This window comes from Nelumbo lutea, chromosome 5, assembly GCF_056320005.1.
Source record: "Nelumbo lutea isolate HS-2025 chromosome 5, American lotus-T2T, whole genome shotgun sequence".
Lineage (NCBI taxonomy): Eukaryota > Viridiplantae > Streptophyta > Magnoliopsida > Proteales > Nelumbonaceae > Nelumbo > Nelumbo lutea.
Window position 1 is genome coordinate 12,708,572 of NC_142688.1, and position 18,604 is coordinate 12,727,175.

Consider the following 18,604-nt stretch of genomic DNA (forward strand, 5'->3'; position numbering starts at 1 on the left):
GGTTAATACTGACGAAATGGCGTGTTCGCCTTTCATTGGTGGGTGCACTCGTCCGATTCACAGAACGCGGATGAAACCAACCGAGTTGACCCCTATCCAAGTACCGCGGTCCACGAGGAGAGTCTTCAATCTAGGCGAGGCAATTAGGCATGGGTTCCCTTTTGTGTTTGACTTTCTTTCATATTTTGACTTACTTTTTAACAACAACCTGTCAACCTCTCTTTGAAATTTCGTGACCTTCTTGCATGTACTCCCACTCAATACATCCGACGGTTAGGATTTTCTACTTACAGAGTTTATTGATAAAAATTGATGCATGATATGATCCCTCAAGAATCAAGATTAAAGACCAATTCCAAATCTAAGAGAATTACCCGTTAGTCAAGTCATAATCAAAACCCGCACATTTCGGAGTTGTTATAAAACAAACGGAGAGATAACGCCAATTCTACTAAAAATTTATAAATTAAAAAAAAATGTATTAAATATAAATTAGCAAAAAAAATTGCAATTAGATATAATATAGAAAAAAATAATGAAAAAGAAAACACAGAGGAGGGGCCAGGGGGTGCTGGGTCATACAAGTGTGGGGTGCACGTCCAATGGACCAGAGAATATAGGCTATATGAGCTTTTCTATCAATTCGCCTGTCTACTTCAATTTACTTTGTTTCTTCTTTACATAAATGTCAAAATGGTTAACAAACAAACAAACAAACAAATTGGGCAACCTAGGAGGGTGGAGATGGATTGGACTAGTACTACTCCTAAGCCATTATCTTTCTTGGTGGAGATTCAAACAGCCCAACTGATAACTGAGCTTCAATTTCTTCTCTCATCTCTGCATTTAATTTCTCTTCTCTTTCAAGTAAAATTTTATTCAACACCCTAAACAAGCCCATACTCTAATTAAATAATTGTATGGCAACAGGAGTAATAATGCCAACAGTGGGCTCTTTTCTTCCCCTTCACTCAACTTAGAGCAGGTTTTCCCACCAAAAAGAGAGAAAAAAGAAAACAACAACTTAGAGCAATGATATCCCCAAAAGAACCAAGTTCTATCCTATGATCCTATCCCATTCCCACCCACCCTTGTGAGCTACAACAAGGTGGGAGAAAAGGATCACCCACCTAAGAGTTGAACTTAATCAGAGCTCTCTTGATAATTAGCTAAAATTCAAATACAAAGTTAATCAGTGGGAGAAGCTAAGGTTTTATTGGTTGAACTTGCTTATATGAGTTAATTTGGAATGAGTTTCTGGGTGACTTGTAGTAAAATAGACAGTCTTTAGCTAATAACAGAGAACTAGAACTGTTATTTCCACCTTGGCATCTTACCCTACTTGTTTGAGTTAGCTGCTAGTAGGAGGCTAAATCCAAGGAATTAAACAAAAGAAAAGGAGACCCAAACCCAATCGGGCTATTTGTAATTTCCTTGCGCAAATTTAATAAATATTTATGAAGCCAAATGCAGGTACAATTCTACATCAGATTATAGACTGAAAGTTCATAATTATATTTATGGATAGTATCTAAAGCAGATAAAACAAAGCGAGAAAGTTGTTTTAATTGTTTTTATGGTTGCTTTTTATTTTGTTTTTATTTTTACATATAGATTTTATTTATGTCACTCTTGTGCGTTGTATCTCGGACCTCGGCATCGGCCTCTATTAATTTAGACTTGTTCTATGTTTGTTTTCCCTGATGGTGGTGATGGTGTTCTGGGTCAGATGACGGGGTTTCGCTACGCAAACGACAACACAACACCATCGACAACAACCATCTCAGGATGGAGAGAAAAGAAAGACAATAAATAATGAAGTAAAATAGATTTAGAGCAACGAAGAAGTCGAGAAGGAAAAGAAATAGCTCAAGACAGAAGCTCCTCTGTCTCTGCCTAATGCTAAGTTGCAGAGAAGAGAAATAGAGTGTGTCTGTGTGTGTGAAAGAGAGAAGAACCTCAACTCCACATGCCCTTTCTACCTTTCAGAAAGGATGGCAGAGGATGTCTGTTTCTTCAGCAAGGTCTGTGTTATATGCAGCTCCTTTATTTCTCTTTTACTTTTTTTTTTCTTTTTTTTCAGAGATTTTGTTTGGGTAAAAGCTGTGAGTTTTCTTGAAAGTTTCCTTTTTTATGTTTTTGTTTATCATTTTCCATCTTCCTTTGCATGATCAACAGTCCAACAGATGGGTTTATACTTGTGTAGAGGATGTGACAGGAGAAAGTTTGCATTTTTTTTCTTCATTTTGTTGAAGAGGATTCAAAACAAAATGAAACCCACATTGCCTTTCTATTATCTTTCTCTGTTGTAGATTTTTATGGGGTGTGGTTAAGATGGAATTTGTAGTTTTTTTTTTTAGTTTGAATTTCTCATGACTTGCAAAAATCATTTTCTGTTACAATGATGATCTGGGCACATGTTTCTTTTTCCTATTTTTTCTTTGCTTAAAAAAGTTTTCTTCTCTAGCCATCTCAGATGGAGGAGTGTGTAACTGGGTTACACCCTTGGGTCATCGTAATAACATCAGAGTTTACTTTTGATTACAGGATGCCCTCATCATAAAGCCCCCCAAGAAATCTCCTTTGGTATTGAGGATGGTAGTGTTAATGTTTGCAATGGTTTGTGGTGTTTATATATGCTCAATCTGTCTAAAACAAATCAACACCCATACAAAGATGGTAAGCGTCCAGGTGATCGATAGGCCTTGTCATGCTTCCGGTATCGAAGAATGGGAAATTCCGTATGTACATTACCCAAAACCCAACACCTATAGCAGGTAATAGAAACATCTTTTCCCAATGTTTGAATTTGTGGTCACTTTTTGGATTTACTCATTTGTTAGTTTTGGTGCATTTAGCAGAGATGAGTGCAAATGCAATCCTGTGCGATTCTTTGCCATCTTGTCGATGCAGAGATCCGGGAGTGGATGGTTTGAAACATTGTTGAACAGCCATATTAACGTAAGCTCAAATGGGGAAATCTTCTCTGCAAAAGACAGGAGGAGTAATGTTTCAGCAATAGTGAAGACACTGGATAAAGTTTATAATCTGGACTGGTTCAGTAGTGCATCCAAGAATGAGTGCTCAGCTGCAGTTGGCTTCAAGTGGATGCTTAATCAGGTGAATTTTTTAATGGAATTTATGATAAAAAAAATCCTATTTTATGAGAGAGAGAGAGATTGCAGCATTTGTTTTGTGTTTCCTCTGTTTTTTACTTGGTCATTTTTTTATACAGAGGTTGACAGTATTCTTCTAGTCTTATGACCTTATCCTTTTACATCTGTTCTTGCTGAGATAGAAGGAAATATTCTGCATATGAAGATTTGGTCCTGAGTTCTTTGGGTATAACTCGTCATGTATCTATATTAATTTTCAAAACAAGGGTGTCTTAAACATGGATAATCAGAGATTTATATACTCAAGTAATGTGAAGACTTTATCATGTTAACCTTGTATTCCACAATGGGGAGGGGGGGGCTGTACTGGATAGTAAAAACCTGTATTTAATAATTTAATTAAAGGTAGTTGTCATAGCCCTATGCTTTAAAGTTGCTGCTTTGTGGCTCGGTTCCTTTTTATAGGCAAAACTTTAATGATATGCACAGAAGAGATTTTAATATGACAGTGCTTCAAGGTGGTAAGAATACTTGCCTGGTGAATTCAGGCTGGCTACATAGAGTCTCAGTGAAAAGATGCTTCATAAAATGACAGTAAAATTGTGCTTAGTTTCTAACATATTAGGTTCAGAAATGAGCATATATACTTTCTTCCTTTGTTAATAGGACACCTCAAAACCAATGGATATAGTCATGCTAACATTGTATCCATACTGATTCTTGTCAATTGGATGACACTTTGCCACATGCCAAGGTAATAATACTACTTTCCCATATGCTAACCGTATTGAAACTGGGAAAAGTTCAAAATTAGTGTTATTTGTTGCCCTTTTGCCATTAACAAAGATCAAAGAGATTTGTTGATTCAGTAAAAATTAGGAACCCTTGCTATTAAGAGAACTGACAGAAGAGGATAGCAATAAAAACAAGACAAGAAAATAGAATACAGCAAACCTGACCATGTCCATGATCAAACGAAAAAGTTAGTCATGTTGTTGAGCCCCTGGCCTTCCCTCCACACCAAGTCTGGTCTCCACAACCCACCTCGAACAAGAGGGTCAGCTAAAGAGTTAGGTGAATGAAGTATCCATCTGAACAGTATTTTTTGTCATATCTGCATCACTAACTAGTAACTACCAATCCTCTTGAAGAGAATGGCTTCTACAATGTATTTAGAAATATATAGAATAAGTAGAATACTTAATCTTCAGTTGCTTGAGTGCACCATTATCTTTATTTGGTTTTCTTCACCATATCGCTGACTTTTTTACTGATGATTTCTTTTCATGTTGAAACGTGCTTAATATTGCTGCCTTTTTGCTGATAAGGATGTGATTTACCTTAACAAGATTTACTCCAATAGATTAATTCCTTTTTTTATCAATACCATGAAAAATTTTATTAAAAAAAGAAATAGATACAGCTTTGGGTAGCCTCAGCTAGCCCATTACAAAGATGGGCATTACAACAAAGGCAAACCAAGAAGTAAATCTTGAAGCATTACAACTGAGCCCCAAAAACATTGTGTCCAATAGACTAATTGTAGATGGTATTGTTTTCTTCTTCACTGGGTATGTGGATAAGCACTAAAAACATGAAAAATATTAGTTTCCTTTGAATAATCTTCTCCCCTTACATCTTTGATATGTTAAACTTAATTTTGGTTAAAAACGGAAAACTAGTTCCAAGCACAAGAACCAACCAATTTGCAATTCAAACATAAAACCTTTGTTATAATTGAGCATAAAAATTGAAAAAAAGTTCTACTTGATTTACTTTCTCCAAGGATATATTCATCATATGTGGCCATACAATTCTATGTTGCGCCATGTTTTATCCATCAACTCTGGTTGCTGTTTTTGATTTTGATGCTTAACTCTAATTTTCCAAGTCTTCTTCCACTTCTATACCAAGGCCATGTCCATAGTATATGTGGGTATTATAGGCTCTATTTGTTATGTTTTGTGAGTGAAAACGTGGATGAAGACATGTGTTGCCATTGCCATTGTCATGACAGGGTGTGATGGAGCATCACCAAGCAATAGTGGAGTACTTCAATAGGAGAGGTGTTTCTGCAATATTCCTCTTCCGAAGAAATCTTCTGCGCAGGATGATTTCAGTTCTCGCAAACTCTTATGATCGAGATGCTAAGCTACTAAATGGGACTCACAAGTCTCATGTGCACTCACTAGATGAGGTCTCTCTCTCTCTCTCTCTCTCTCTCTCTCTTACACACACACACACACACACACACACCCCTGCAAGATCTTGATTCACAATTATTGACTTTTTTTTTGATAATTGACAATTGTTGACTGGTTACAGGCTAAGATACTTGCAAATTACAAGCCCATAATTAATGCCACACTACTGATATCCGATCTGAAGCAAGTGGAGGACACAGCTGCCAAGGCTTTAGAATATTTCAGTAGTACACGCCACACCATTCTTTACTATGAAGATCTTGTAACCAATCATACAGTAAGAAATCCATTATCTGGCATTGCCACTAATCCTCTATTTCTGATGTCAATGTATGCATTACTTTGTATAATGTCATGGTTCCACTCTGTAGTCATTTTCTGTGAACATTTTTTCTGCAGAAGCTGATAGATGTTCAAGAGTTCTTGAGAGTGCCAGAGATGGATCTGAAGAGCCGTCAGGTGAAGATACACAAGGGGACCTTATCAAATCAGGTTGGAAACTGGGATGATGTCCACAAAACATTGAAGGGGACACAGTATGAGAGTTTCCTCCTTGCAGACTATTAAATGTGGTTGACCTCAACACTTGGGTAATGTAAATAACACCTTTCGTTTTTGTTTTTGTTTTTTTTTTTTTTTTTTTTGTCACAAAGAGCAAAGAATAGAATCCCACTCCCTGAAAATTTTGGTCGCGGCAACAGGTTTGATGCTTCCTTTTTTTCTGTTTCCTTCAACGAGTTCAATCCTCCCAATTTACACTGGTTGAGCCCTTTGTTCTTTTCTTTTCTAGTTTTCTTTTGATCTTTTTTTTTCACAGAAGGACGTCATGTAAAATTTAAATTAATCAATCTGAGTGAATATCAAAATCTCAGAAGTGCAATCTCAGTTCTTGCTTGGATCACCTTTTTCTACCAGTTTGCATTATTTTCCGCTTGCCTACTTGAGATATGTAGAATCAAAAATAAGAGGAAAAGCTGGCATTAGATTGCTCAGCCTTTTGGCAGGCTAGGCAAGTTGAAAAACTCGGTTTATTTAACTCTTTTTAATTATTGCGACTCATTTGAGACACCCAAAGTTTATACGCAAGAAATATTCAGACATAATCATATAAGACAAGAATTTGATTTTTTTTTTCTTAATTATCCGGTCTAATATTATGAGTACAACTTCTAGCTCACCATCTTCTTGGCTGAAAAAGTGAAATTTGCAAATGCATTCACAATTTCACATCTACTCAGAAAACCACTTCTTGGCTTACTAGCAAATTATAAATTTGGTTCCATGCACCAGAGTAATGAAGAACAATCTGTTTCAGAAAACTTTGCATGCAGTACGAGATATATATTTTCCTGGGTCGTCGATTTTAAAACCTTACTAAATTATGCACCTAACATGGTGGTCAATTAGGTGCCGAAGTGCCATTGGCATTAATAAGCAAAAGGTCAAAGCTGGCATCTCTGATTATGAAGCCAACCAAACCATAGAGGTCAGAATAAAACCAGCCGTTTCGGCCTTTTCCCACAATACGCTCAATGAGCATGAGGAGTCGAGTCGGAACTTGGAATGCCTTGCAAGTCACAACTTGTATCAATGCACAAAAGAAGCGTTTGATGGATCAAAGGAAATCCACCGTCGTACCTAAACCCATGGCATTTGCGTGCAAAATTGCATCAGATCAGATGGAAGAAATCATGTCAGAAGTGTTAATAGAACAAAGATGTATGAGTATGACTGCACGTCAACTACGTACCATATAAGATGAAACTAGTAGACTGTTGAGTTGAGCCTTGCATTCTTTAGTTGCTGAAAATCTAGAGGCAAAACTTCATTTGTGGTGGAAATAGAAGGGTTGGGCCTGACCCAAATACATTATGTTACATTGTTAGGACTTTCTCTATTATGTATGCTCTAGTTTAGTTTGCTGCTCAACTTTCGTATACTCCATTGGCATTTTTCTATAGTGGATTTCTACTCCATCTGTGTGCTCTATTTTTACCATCTTTATGATCTCTGTTTTATTTTCTTTTTTTGCACCATTAGAATCTGTATTTCTGGGTTTTACGTAACACTACGTTACATGGTTAAGGACTTAAGGCAACACATATCCGCGTCCTTTACATTACCCAGGTACCCATGTCCATCAAAAGCATGGCATAATACATCTGTTTTCAAACGTATTGTTACGATAAATAATATCATATTATCAATATTTTGAACCTTATTGCACGTTATAAAGATGTCTGAAGCTAATAGGCACTTCTACCAAAAAAAATACTAGTAGGTAGAAACAAAATCTTGATTCTTGAAAGCTTTAATTGAAAATTGAAATGGATTCCATTCCACATGACTTCTAAACCACACAAACCAAGTGAATTCCTAATTGTGAACATAAATCAGACTGTCCATCATCCTTGTCAAGTTGTCACACCATGTGAGGCCAATCCCATTAATGTTCTGTTTCTGGGAACGCCCCTTGACGTCCTTTATTACTAAAAAACGACACACTAAGATTTTTTTCATCTAGATTCCACAACTGCACAGATAAGGAATTTCAGCGTGAGAATGAGGCAGCCCGGGAAGAAACCTGGCCTCTTGAATTTACTCCTTTATCATTTCTTTTGAATGAATGTAAGTTACAAAATTGATACAATCTAAATGGTGAAGTGACCGAATACCAACCACTCTATCAATCAGTTTGGCATACAGGAGTAGTTTTTTGAATAACAAAATGGTCTACAATTCGAACAGTAGAAATTGGGTCCTGTGACACAGCAGTTGCACTCCACTTGCTAGGAAACTTCCTCAGATGGCTCAGTTGTTGTCTTGGCTCCTGATCCCAGTCCGGATCTAGTTTCCATTCCTTTGGAACCTGCAAATAAAGATGAATTAGCCATATTTGAAATTCTGATCCAACAGGAATTCTTCTGGAACCTGCAAATGGAGCTAAACCAGCCAGATTTGAAACCCTCAACTGCCAACTGTCACCAGCAATTACTAATGATTTGAAACTCAAGTTAATTGCAGCTGAAGTTCCTTTTTTTGACAAGATCCAGCTCCACTGCTACATGATTAACCTAAAATAGTGCTGGGGCAAGGTGATGAAGTTGGGGCATAAGTCAATTCTCAGAAACCTTGCAACATTTTAAGAAGTCTACTTAAATTTTCTATTGTTAGGTGCTCCAAGTGGTCCAAGCAGATTATTACCTTATCAACAGCAAGGGTGAATACTTCAAGGTCACCATCATGGGTGACATGGCAACGGGTGAATGCCTTGTAATTTGCAATACGGAGTGATGAGAAGGCTTCATCAAAGTGAATCTGGAGCCAATTTATACAGATGTACAAGTAGCTTCCAAACACCAAGGAGACCACAGGAGTTGAGAATACCCAGAAGTAAAGGAAGACGGAAGCATAGTAAATGATGGCACCCCCACGGGAGAGCGACTCCATCCCCTTCTTGCAGATGTTGCTCCTAGTTACAGCCATTACCTGAAAAATGATCCCGCATTTATTTTAATATGTTTAATAGAAGTACCTTGAGAAAAAGTTTCTGGAATGAGAGAAGCATGCCCACCTCTGGAACATCAAATGCAGACATCAGATACTTTATACATGCTGGGTAAAGGCCAAATGTCCATTGCTCTATACGAATACGGAGACCAGTTGGGTCCGGGAAGTGCTCACTCTCAACTGATCGGTACCATTCGTATAAAGTGTGATATCCTGGATCAGATTTCTTACTTGTTAGCATCTTAAAATCAAAAGTTCATTGGCAGCATTTTTATATGCTAGAGTAGCTGAAAATTACACTACTAAATTTCCAGGTATATGTCCCACGTACATACATACGTACATACATATATTTATGAGTTACCATTTTAATAATACAGTTGATTGAATACAGATTATTCTGGTATCATGTCTTTCTGGTGGGCTACACATTCCCCCCATCTACAACCCTCCCAACGATAATGATGGGATTTTATTTCTGAAAATTAGTATAGGTTATTTAGGACATTTTTTTAAGATTGTTCATAGTGATATGAGAAAAGCTTGTAATGCATTCTGCTAACCTGACCTGACACGGCCCTCTATCCAGACTTTGGGATTGGCAGTGTAAGACAAGAAGGGCAAAGGATAGGCCAAAATGGACAAGGGTTGAAATAGTGAGAAATAAATTGAGGGCCCATAATTTAACAATGGGCATGGCACTGAACAAAGTGGAATGGTATAACAGGAGTCATGTAGTTAAACCCATATAGTTGGGACAAGGCTTTGTTTAGTTTGAGTTCTTTCACCCAAGGTTGTATTTAGTTGAACGTAACTAAAATATATGAAAATGAAGGAGTTACTTGGAAGGGTTCAGCTATGATACCAGAAAGATGTGATACCAGAAAAACTTGTAACCAATCAACCGGTATCATAGAAGTGATAACCAAACAGGTAATATTTATCAAAATTCACAAGGGGGTCACATCTTGCCAGTAGCATAGAGTTTCCCTACTTGGAAAATGATAATCAACAGAAAATGAATCATCCTCCTAATCTAATGATGTTTGACCAGAGGGAAAAAAAAAACTAAATGATCATGGATGTTGGGAGATTTGAATAGAGAGAACCCTGGGTCCAGAAATATGACTTGTTGAAGGCTTGCCACAACTACTACTCACTTTTTGGTAAACATTTCTTTTCAATTGTCATTTTATGTGCAACCAAAAACCATAAAGTAGAAATTTCTGTGGAAATAAATTGTTTTCCTTCATCTCAGGCCCAAGTATCCAACTAAACAGAGCCTAAATGAAAATTGATATTTCCATGAAATATTCTTGTACCTGTATGTCAAGTCTAAAGCTAATAGTCATACCAAAGCTACAAGATCCCAATACTTAGTCATACAATGCATTTTAACAGAAAAAAAAAAGAAAAAAAATGATGGCATTTATGCTTTCTAGATCTGACTATACATGAAATATATAAGCATTACAACTCCGTGAGAGAGATGAAACAGTGCTAAACAGAAGAATAAAAGATACATGTGGGATAATACAAACATACTGAAACAGACACAAATGCATACCTGATGTTGCTAGTAATCGATGGCGGATACATGTTTCAATACCCAATTCTAACAGCAACATGAGAATAAGTGCTGCAGCCATGTGTGCAGAAACATGAAGAATCCCAATTATTGCCCGCTTCTTTCTTGACACTTTTGATGGGACAAAAATAAATGCTGTGAATAGTAATAGCAGGGTTCCTATTAAAGACACATATGAATGTTCTAGAATATATATAAATGCTTGCCAGACTGTGCTAAAGAAACTCTTCAGATGACCAGAAAATGAATCATCCTGTAGGATGTGGTCAAGCTGACACTGTAAAGTACAGAAAGGAAAATGTTAATTATCTCCACATAGTTACTTATTAGTAACAAAGTCCATAAGACTAACTAATCTCTAATTGAGAAGTAATGGTACATGGACCCTCAGTTACCCCTTGTTTTTTTTGGTAAAAAAGACATCACTTACCTGGATACTTTTAAAATGGTTGATTCCCACACTGAACGCTTCAAATTCTAGTTTAAAATACATGTTCAACACTTACTGACTTCTCCATGCCATCTCTTTAGACATTAAATAAGATTACAGACATGGCAAGCCCGCAAAACTTGGAAGAACTCAAGGAGTTAAAAGAGAACAACTCTTCTAGGATCCTAGAAAGCAGAACCAAACCTGGGAGGAATAATTAGAAACTTGGTATAAAATTCACCTGTGGAAACATTGAGAAGACCAATACAAAGTATATGATGCCACCAATAATGTCAAACTGCCAATTCTTCTTCCGGAATTTCAAAATATTTCCCAGAGCAATCTAAACAGATGTATAAAAACAATGCATTACTTCCAGAACAAAATACAACTAGAAAACAGTACATTAGTAAAAGGTTTACATTATTGTAATTGATGAACAAAAAAGAAGGTTATCAAACTTTCCTGAAATGGAGATAGCTACCAAACTTACCCTGCTTGAATCTTCAAAGGAAGGATAAGCAGCTTTGCTTTCATAGGATGTTCCACAGAATTTGTTAAAGTTACTAAAAACATGAGTAGGGTGTAAGAATGCCCCACCACAACCATTGACAAGTAAATGCTGTACATGAACAGGCTTGTCTGATGGAATAGATGAATGGCGCATGTAATGGTGCAGATCCCCAGCCATTCGAAGCTTACACCTCCCCTTCAGATAGTCATGGATTAAGTGAGAGACATTCTTTCCAGAAGTATCATTCCAGTACCAATCAAGAAGCCAATTGGGCTCATGTGTCATAATGATCACACAGTCATTCTCTCCAATCTGAAGTACACTTTCAACAGTTTATAATCGACCGATATAAACAAACCACATAATTCATGAATTATGTTAGCAGAAATTATTCACATTTCTTTTTGAAAAGGTAGTGAATATGTATTAGTGTAGCACGTGTTACAAGTTGATGGAGCTAGATGAGCTAAGCAGTAGGCACAGATGAAAAAGGACATGGGTTCTGGTGAGAAATGGGCCCATGATTTAACAATAGATATGAAACTAAACAGAACAGAGTGGCATAACAGGATTCATGTAGCTGACACCATATAGTGGGGACAAAGCTAAGATGATGATGTATTAAAAGGAAGATTACACTATCTACACTGAGATTACTAATGAGATTTACCTCAACAGAAATCATCAAGAAAAACATTGAAACACTTAACATTGCTTTGGTTTTTGTCTTCTAGAATAATGTCCATATTAGCAGAATTGCAATGCAAGCACAACTAAACAACGATATTAGACTAATAGGGGTACAAAACCTCAGACAACAATTCCTCAAACACCATGCTAATCAGTCCACCCAATAATATCTCCGCAATTTTGGACAATAAAGAGGTAGCTTGGCAAAAAGTTTATTGAAAGCACATATTTAAGTAGAAATTCTCACTGGGATATTAATATTGCAGCCACAAGTTACCAATAGTGCAGAGTTGAGTTGAAAACTGAAAAAGTGGGAGTTAAACAGAAGAACGAAGGTTTATCGAAGGTTTCTTGATGGAGAAGAATGAAGGATTCACAACAACTGGAAAATGGAGAAAAGTGATTACAGCCGAGAGAAAAGGATTCTTGATGGAAGAAATTGCATACCAAAAGAATCTTACGATAAAGATAAGGGAAGGAAGAAGAGGAACGATACTGTTGGTGGGTGAAGCTGTATCATGGTTCCAGAGCATCCTGGACGGAGCAGTACATGTAAGTTGGGGTAGGCCATGGAAGAGTCCCCTTAGGCAGTTAAGGAGGGAGTATTTTGCTGAGAGAAAGAGAAACTCCAATGGCTGGTAAGTTGTTCTGGAGGAAAGTTTTGAGCAGAGAAAAAAACAGAAGATCATCATACCAGTGGACAACAGTCTGCAAGGCTGGAGTACGATAGCAAACGAACTTCACCGGAGAATGGCTGTGAGAAAGAAGGAAGAGATAAAGGAACCAGAAAAAATGACAGCAATACTGGGAAAGGAAGAAATGACAGAGAAGGAAGCAATTAGAGAGGCTGGGGTTAGAAGAAAATGAAGAAAATACTGATTCAATGGTGGTATCTCTAACAATACCGGAACCAAAGATCTTATTGGAGAAGGAGAAAAGAAGTTGGGTGCGAATAATCTTGTCGGCAAAGAAGGAAGTAAACAACTGGAAAGGCTTACTCAAGGAGGTGACTTCCAAGGTTGGTACTCCTCATACTGTGATATACTAATCCCCTTCAATGACAGAAAAGCTGTAATGGAAGAGGAGGGAAGGGAGATATTGGACTTCAAAACTGTAGAAACAAGTGAGGGACCTGTAACAAGTGAAAACTGGTGTCCATCGGCTAATGAAGTAACAATGGGCGATGGGGGCTTCAAGCTGAAGCTTCTAGGTTTGCCTTTTCATCTATGGCAAAAATCCACTCTCCAAAAAATAGTGACAGCTTTGGATGGTGCTCTCCTATCCTTCAAGACGGTGGGCTTGAGAGCAGTGAACTTGAAAGTCGCTGGTGTGAAACCTGAGAAGGTTCCAAGATCCATCAATCTGTATACTGGTGCCCATCGGCTAATGAAGTAACAATGGGCGATGGGAGCTTCAAGCTGAAGCTTCTAGGTTTGCCTTTTCATCTATGGAAAAAAACCACTCTCTAAAAAATAGTAACAGCTTTGGATGGTGCTCTCCTATCCTTCAAGACGGTGGTCTTGAGAGCAGTGAACTTGAAAGTCGCTGGTGTGAAACCTGAAAAGGCTCAAAGATCCATCAATCTGTATGCAAACGGCTACTGGTACAAAATCTAGGTAGTATCAGAAGTTGAAGTGTCGCTCTGGTATGGAAGGTCGAAGCTTGAAGACGACAGTAACGTGGCAAAGTGGGTTACAATTGGCGATGAACATGGAAAGAAAAGTGGACACGTGTGCAGACTTGGGAAGGAAAACTTTTCTGGGAATGAAGACGTTCCCACTTTGGAAGCTGAATGGCCAGAACCAAATATTCGGCCATTTAAAGAAAAGTTTCAAATTATTTTGAATCCAAAAAATCTGAGGGCCATTCTTTCGCAGAGGTAGTCAAAGGGGTGACCCGGTCGGACCAAGGGCTGGGTCCACCCAGAGGAGAAAAACTTGTTTATAGGTTCTGGTCTGACCCAACTGGCGTCCTAGTGGATCAACTGAGGTCCAACCGGGGGAGTGGTCCATATATTTTACTCGACTCAAGTGACACCTTTAAAGTTCACGTGAGTCGGGTCCACTTGGGTGCAATTGAGGTCCACCCTTGAAGGTCACGTCAGCACTGTTTCAGCCGAAGAAACAGTGCTGACGTGAAGAGAAAATTACAGTGGATCCCAGTATCCAAATCTGATGCAGTGAACCAAGGAAAGTTGGGAGAAGAACACCCAAATCCGAGGTATTTCAGAGGCGGAAGAGAGGAGCATGAAGAGGACGATGGCTGGGTTCACTGCGAATCCTCAGTCAATGAATACGAACCAGAATCTGAAACAGAGAGTGACAGCTTTGGGGAAGATATGATGGAGAAAGAAGACATGGAGGACATGCTTAGCGCAGCTGCTGAACTGTTCGTTGGAGAACATAAGGATTTAACCTCTAATAAAAAATATCCTAATAATGGTGGAATGCTGGAGGATGCAGAGTACAATTTGGAGGATAAAAGGGAAAACGGTGTACCAGAAAGAGGAAATCCAAGTCAGAGAATGAACAGTGAGAAAGGAATGGGTAAGATAATATCAATCAATATCCAAACTTCGAACAAAGACGTAACAGAGGAGGATAAACAACACAGCGATGGAAGTAGTTGTGAGTTCGAATCAGGTTCAGAAAATTCCTCGCGAAATTATATTCTGGGAGTGAATTGTTAAGTCCAGATCAGTGTCGAATCTACTTCAAACTCAGGTCCAGGTATGTCTGTGCCTTTGGGTTTTGATACTAACTCTAGCTCTAGTCTTGCTGCTTGTACTCCAGGCTCCAGAGCTGCTTCCTTACCATTTGCCCATGATGAAATTGAGACACAAGAGAAAGAGCAGAGAGGGGAGAAAAAGAAGGAAAGCGAAAGTGCGGATAGAGGGTGTAAAGATACTGGAGAAGAGATGGATTACAGAAAGTGAAGGGACAGAAGAGAAGGAATCAGAGGAGTCTGAATTGGAAGAAGCAGAAGAAGACTTGTTGGCTGAATTTGTAGGAAAATTGGGATGTAAAATAAGAAATCTGAATGAGCTGAAAATATACCTTAAGAATAGAAAAGAAGGGAAGGTGAGAAAAAAAAGATGAGTGAAGTTGAAATGCTGAAGCAAGATGTGGAAGGGGATAAGAAAATCAATGAGAGAATGGGCAGGGGTAGGAAAGGAGAAAAATAGGAAGAAAGCAGGTTAGGGATGGAATAAGAAGACAATATGAAGATCGTGAGTTGGAATGTGAGAGAATTGGGGAATGCAAGAAAGAGGATGTTAATAAAGGAGCTACTGAGAAAAGAAAATCCAGATATACTCCTAATTCAGGAATCTAAGCTCATGATATTTAATAGTAGGTGGGCCAAAAGTGTATGGAGAGCAAACGGCATCAGTTGGGCAATGAGTCCCTCAAGGGGAACTTCCGGAGGAATAGTGACTTTGTGGAAAAATGAAGCTGTTGAAAGAGTTGAATAATTGATTGGAAAATTCTCAGTTTCTGTTAAATTCAAACAGGTAGGCGATGGTTTTGAATAGGTATTAACTAATGTATATGGCCCCAATGGATACAGGCAGAGGAGTGAGTTGTGGGAAGAGCAAGGAGACATAAGAGGATTATGGGAAGGCCCTTGGTGCTTAGGAGGGGATTTTAATGTAATTAGATTCACTGAGGAGTGTAACAAGATGCGACAAAGAAATACTACAAGTATGAAGAAATTTAACGAGTTTATCAATGTTTTTGAGCTCAAAGAATTGAATCTGTCTCATAGCCGGTTAACTTGGTCAAATCTCCAAGCTGATCCAATTTGTTCAAAATTAGACAGATTTTTGTTTACTAATGATTGGGAAGAATATTGGGGAGATCTGATGTCAAGGACACTGCCTAGGGTCACCTCTAATCATTGGCCAGTTTTGATTAATAAGGTGAATCCTAGGAATAGAGGGCCTATCCCATTCAGATTCGAGAACATGTGGTTATCCCATCCAGGTTTTAAAGAGAAAGTGAAAGAATGGTGGGTAGCAAGTGATCCAAGGGCTAACTGGGAGGGTATGAAATTTCAGTGGAAGTTGAAGGAGTTGAAAATCAAAATCAAAGAATGGAATATTCTCCAATTTGGGAGGCTTGAGGAAAGAAAACAACAGTTGATGCATCGGATTGAGGAGCTAGATGCAAAAGAAGAAACACAAAATATTTGGGTTAAGGAAAAAATTAGTTGGAGGATGTTCTCTTCAAAGAAGAAATTAGCTGGAGACAGAAGTCCAGACATAAGTGGGTAAAGGAGGGAGAATAGAAACACAAAATTTTTTCATGCTGTGGCCAATGGCAGGAGGAAGAAGAATTTGATATCCAAGCTAGTGATAAATGATGCAATATTGACTTAGCATGAAGAGATTGAAGGAGCCTTTGTGGACCATTCTAAATCAATCTTTAGAAGGCCTATGTCAAGTAGATTACAGATTGAGGGTTTGGAGTGGCCAAAACTACCGGAAGAGTCAAATCTTTAGAAGGCCTATGTCAAGTAGATTACAGATTGAGGGTTTGGAGTGGCCAAGACTACCGGAAGAGTCAAGGGTGTGGTTAGAGAGAAGCTTCGAATTGGAAGAAATAAGGGTAGCCATATTTTCAATGAATAGATCTAAAGCACCTGGTCTTGATGGTTTTACGATGGCTTTCTATCAAGACTGCTGGGAGATTCTGAAGGATGACATCCAAAAAGTGTTTTCTGAATTCTTTGAAAGGGGGGTGATTAATCCAGGCCTCAATTCCACATTCTTGGCTCTGATCCCAAAAAAGGGAGATGCCTGTCACCCCAAAGAGTCCAAACCCATTAGCTTGGTACACAGCCTTTATAAAATCATTGCTAAGGTGCTTTCTCGAAGGATTAGAGAAGTCCTATCTTTAATAATTTCCCCAAATCAGGGTGCCTTTGTGAAGAGTAGACAAATTGTGGATCAAATCCTGATTGCAAACAAAACTGTGGAAGACTTTAAAAGAAGTGGGAAGAAGGGGTTAGTGTGCAAATTGGATCTTGAAAAGGCATATGATATGATGGATTGGTCACTTCTACTGGAAGTATTAGAGTCCTTTGGATTTGGGTAGAAATGGTGCAAGTGGGTGAAAGGATGTATTAGGACTTTCCACTATTCCATCTTAGTGAATGGGAGGGTGGTAGATCATTTCCAAGCTACCAGGGGTATCAAGCAAAGAGACCCCCTTTCTCCTTTCCTGTTTACTCTAATTGCTGAAGTCCTAGGAAAACTCATTGAGAGAGCAAACTCTAGAAATTTGGTGAAAAGTCGGAGGGTAGGAAAGAATAAGGTCCCAGTAACACATTTACAGTTTGTTGATGACAATTCTTTTTTGTAGTGGGGAGGAGGTGAGCTGGGTGAGTAACCTAAAGCAAGCGATCAATGTTTTTGAAAAGGTAACTAATCTTAAAGTTAAATTGGACAAGAGCTGTGTGATTGGCATTAATTTGAGTGAAAGTGAGGTGGAAGATAGGGCCCACACTTTGGGATATGAGATCGCACAATGGCCATTGATCTATTTGGGGCTGCCACTAGGGGATAACCCAAGTAAAAAGAGTTTCTGGAACCCGGTGATTGAGAAATTCACTAAGAGGTTAGCATCTTGGAAGAAAAACTACCTATCCATGGGAGGCAAAATTACTCTGATCAAATCTACATTGGCAAATCTGCCAATGTACTTTTTGTCGATGTTTAAAATGCCTGAGGAATTTGTGGGATTTTGGAGAAATTAATAAGAGACTTCTTATGGGAACCAGGAGAGGAGAAAAAAGATCATAGGGTTAGGTGGGATATAGTTACCAAGACCAAAAATGATGGCGGGCTTGTTTTAGGTAATTTGCAGGAAAAAAAAATGAAGCTCTGTTGGGGAAATGGCTTTGGAGATTAACTTTGGAAAGGGATAAATTATGGGCTCAAGTGGTCTTAAGTATTCATGGGCAAGCGGCAAATGGCTGGGACTCTAGAGCTTCAGTTAGGGCTACGAGAGCTTCTCCTTGGAAACCAATTCATGTCATCCTTCCTTCTTTCCTTCCTCTAATCAGTATGATATGTGCTTTGGTAATCTTGTGAAATTTTGGGATCATGTTTGGGCGGGAGACATTCTGCTAAAGGAGCTCTTCTCGTCTTTGTATTCTTTATCACGTTTTAAAAATGAGCCAATCTCCACTTTCTTGGCCTCTTCTAGTTCATCCATTGATTGGAATTTGGGTTTTAGAAGGGCCCTTAGAGACCCGGAATTGAACCTCATTGCTGACCTGCTAAAAATCCTTGAGGGGTGACTATCGATCCACTCAAGAGGGATAGTAGGATTTGGACTCCTTCTCCTTCGGGTGTCTTCTCATGTTCATCATTGTTCAAAGTATTGGCTCATTCCCCACCTGTCTTTGGAATCCCTTTTCCAGTTCTAGAAGTGTAGGCTAGACCAATTCCTCCCAAAGTTAGTTCATTTTGTTGGGAAATTTTCCTTGAAAAAATACTTGCGACTTACTTCAAAGAAAAAGGCCTAATTGGTGTTTATCCCCACACTG

General features: G+C 38.4%; 2 protein-coding genes across 3 annotated transcripts in view; one reads left to right on the forward strand and one right to left on the reverse strand.

The window, feature by feature from the left end:
* Positions 1–1,327: 1,327 nt before the first annotated feature.
* Positions 1,328–6,205, forward strand: LOC148850413 (uncharacterized). Of its 2 annotated transcripts, XM_088942556.1 has the most exons (7): positions 1,328–1,473; positions 1,730–2,024; positions 2,548–2,777; positions 2,862–3,120; positions 5,134–5,313; positions 5,442–5,597; positions 5,720–6,205. In XM_088942556.1, exons 2-7 carry the CDS (start codon positions 1,995–1,997, stop codon positions 5,885–5,887), a joined length of 1,023 nt encoding a protein of 340 aa, XP_088798682.1. In that variant the 5' UTR covers positions 1,328–1,473; positions 1,730–1,994; the 3' UTR covers positions 5,888–6,205. The 2 variants fall into 2 exon arrangements, with proteins under 2 accessions (XP_088798682.1, XP_088798681.1); XM_088942555.1 differs by lacking the exon at positions 1,328–1,473 and having other exon boundaries at positions 1,611–2,024; positions 2,859–3,120.
* Positions 6,206–8,051: 1,846 nt separating this feature from the next.
* LOC148850414 (uncharacterized) overlaps positions 8,052–18,604 on the reverse strand; it is a 29,131-nt gene continuing 18,578 nt past the window's right edge. The window contains 7 exon segments of the mRNA XM_088946622.1: positions 8,052–8,189; positions 8,525–8,704; positions 8,707–8,809; positions 8,895–9,043; positions 10,398–10,695; positions 11,090–11,191; positions 11,342–11,674. Of these exon segments, the coding sequence (XP_088802748.1) occupies positions 8,628–8,704; positions 8,707–8,809; positions 8,895–9,043; positions 10,398–10,695; positions 11,090–11,191; positions 11,342–11,674 (1,062 nt within the window). The 3' untranslated portion in view covers positions 8,052–8,189; positions 8,525–8,627.

What these genes read in the sequence shown, in the direction of transcription:
- LOC148850413 (XM_088942555.1), top strand. Translation starts at nt 1,995, where the DNA reads ATGGCAGAGGATGTCTGTTTCTTCAGCAAG. An exon ending in ATGTGCACTCACTAGATGAG is followed by an intron (nt 5,314 to 5,441) that starts GTCTCTCTCTCT and finishes GACTGGTTACAG; the next exon opens with GCTAAGATACTTGCAAATTA. An exon ending in ATCTTGTAACCAATCATACA is followed by an intron (nt 5,598 to 5,719) that starts GTAAGAAATCCA and finishes TTTTTTCTGCAG; the next exon opens with AAGCTGATAGATGTTCAAGA.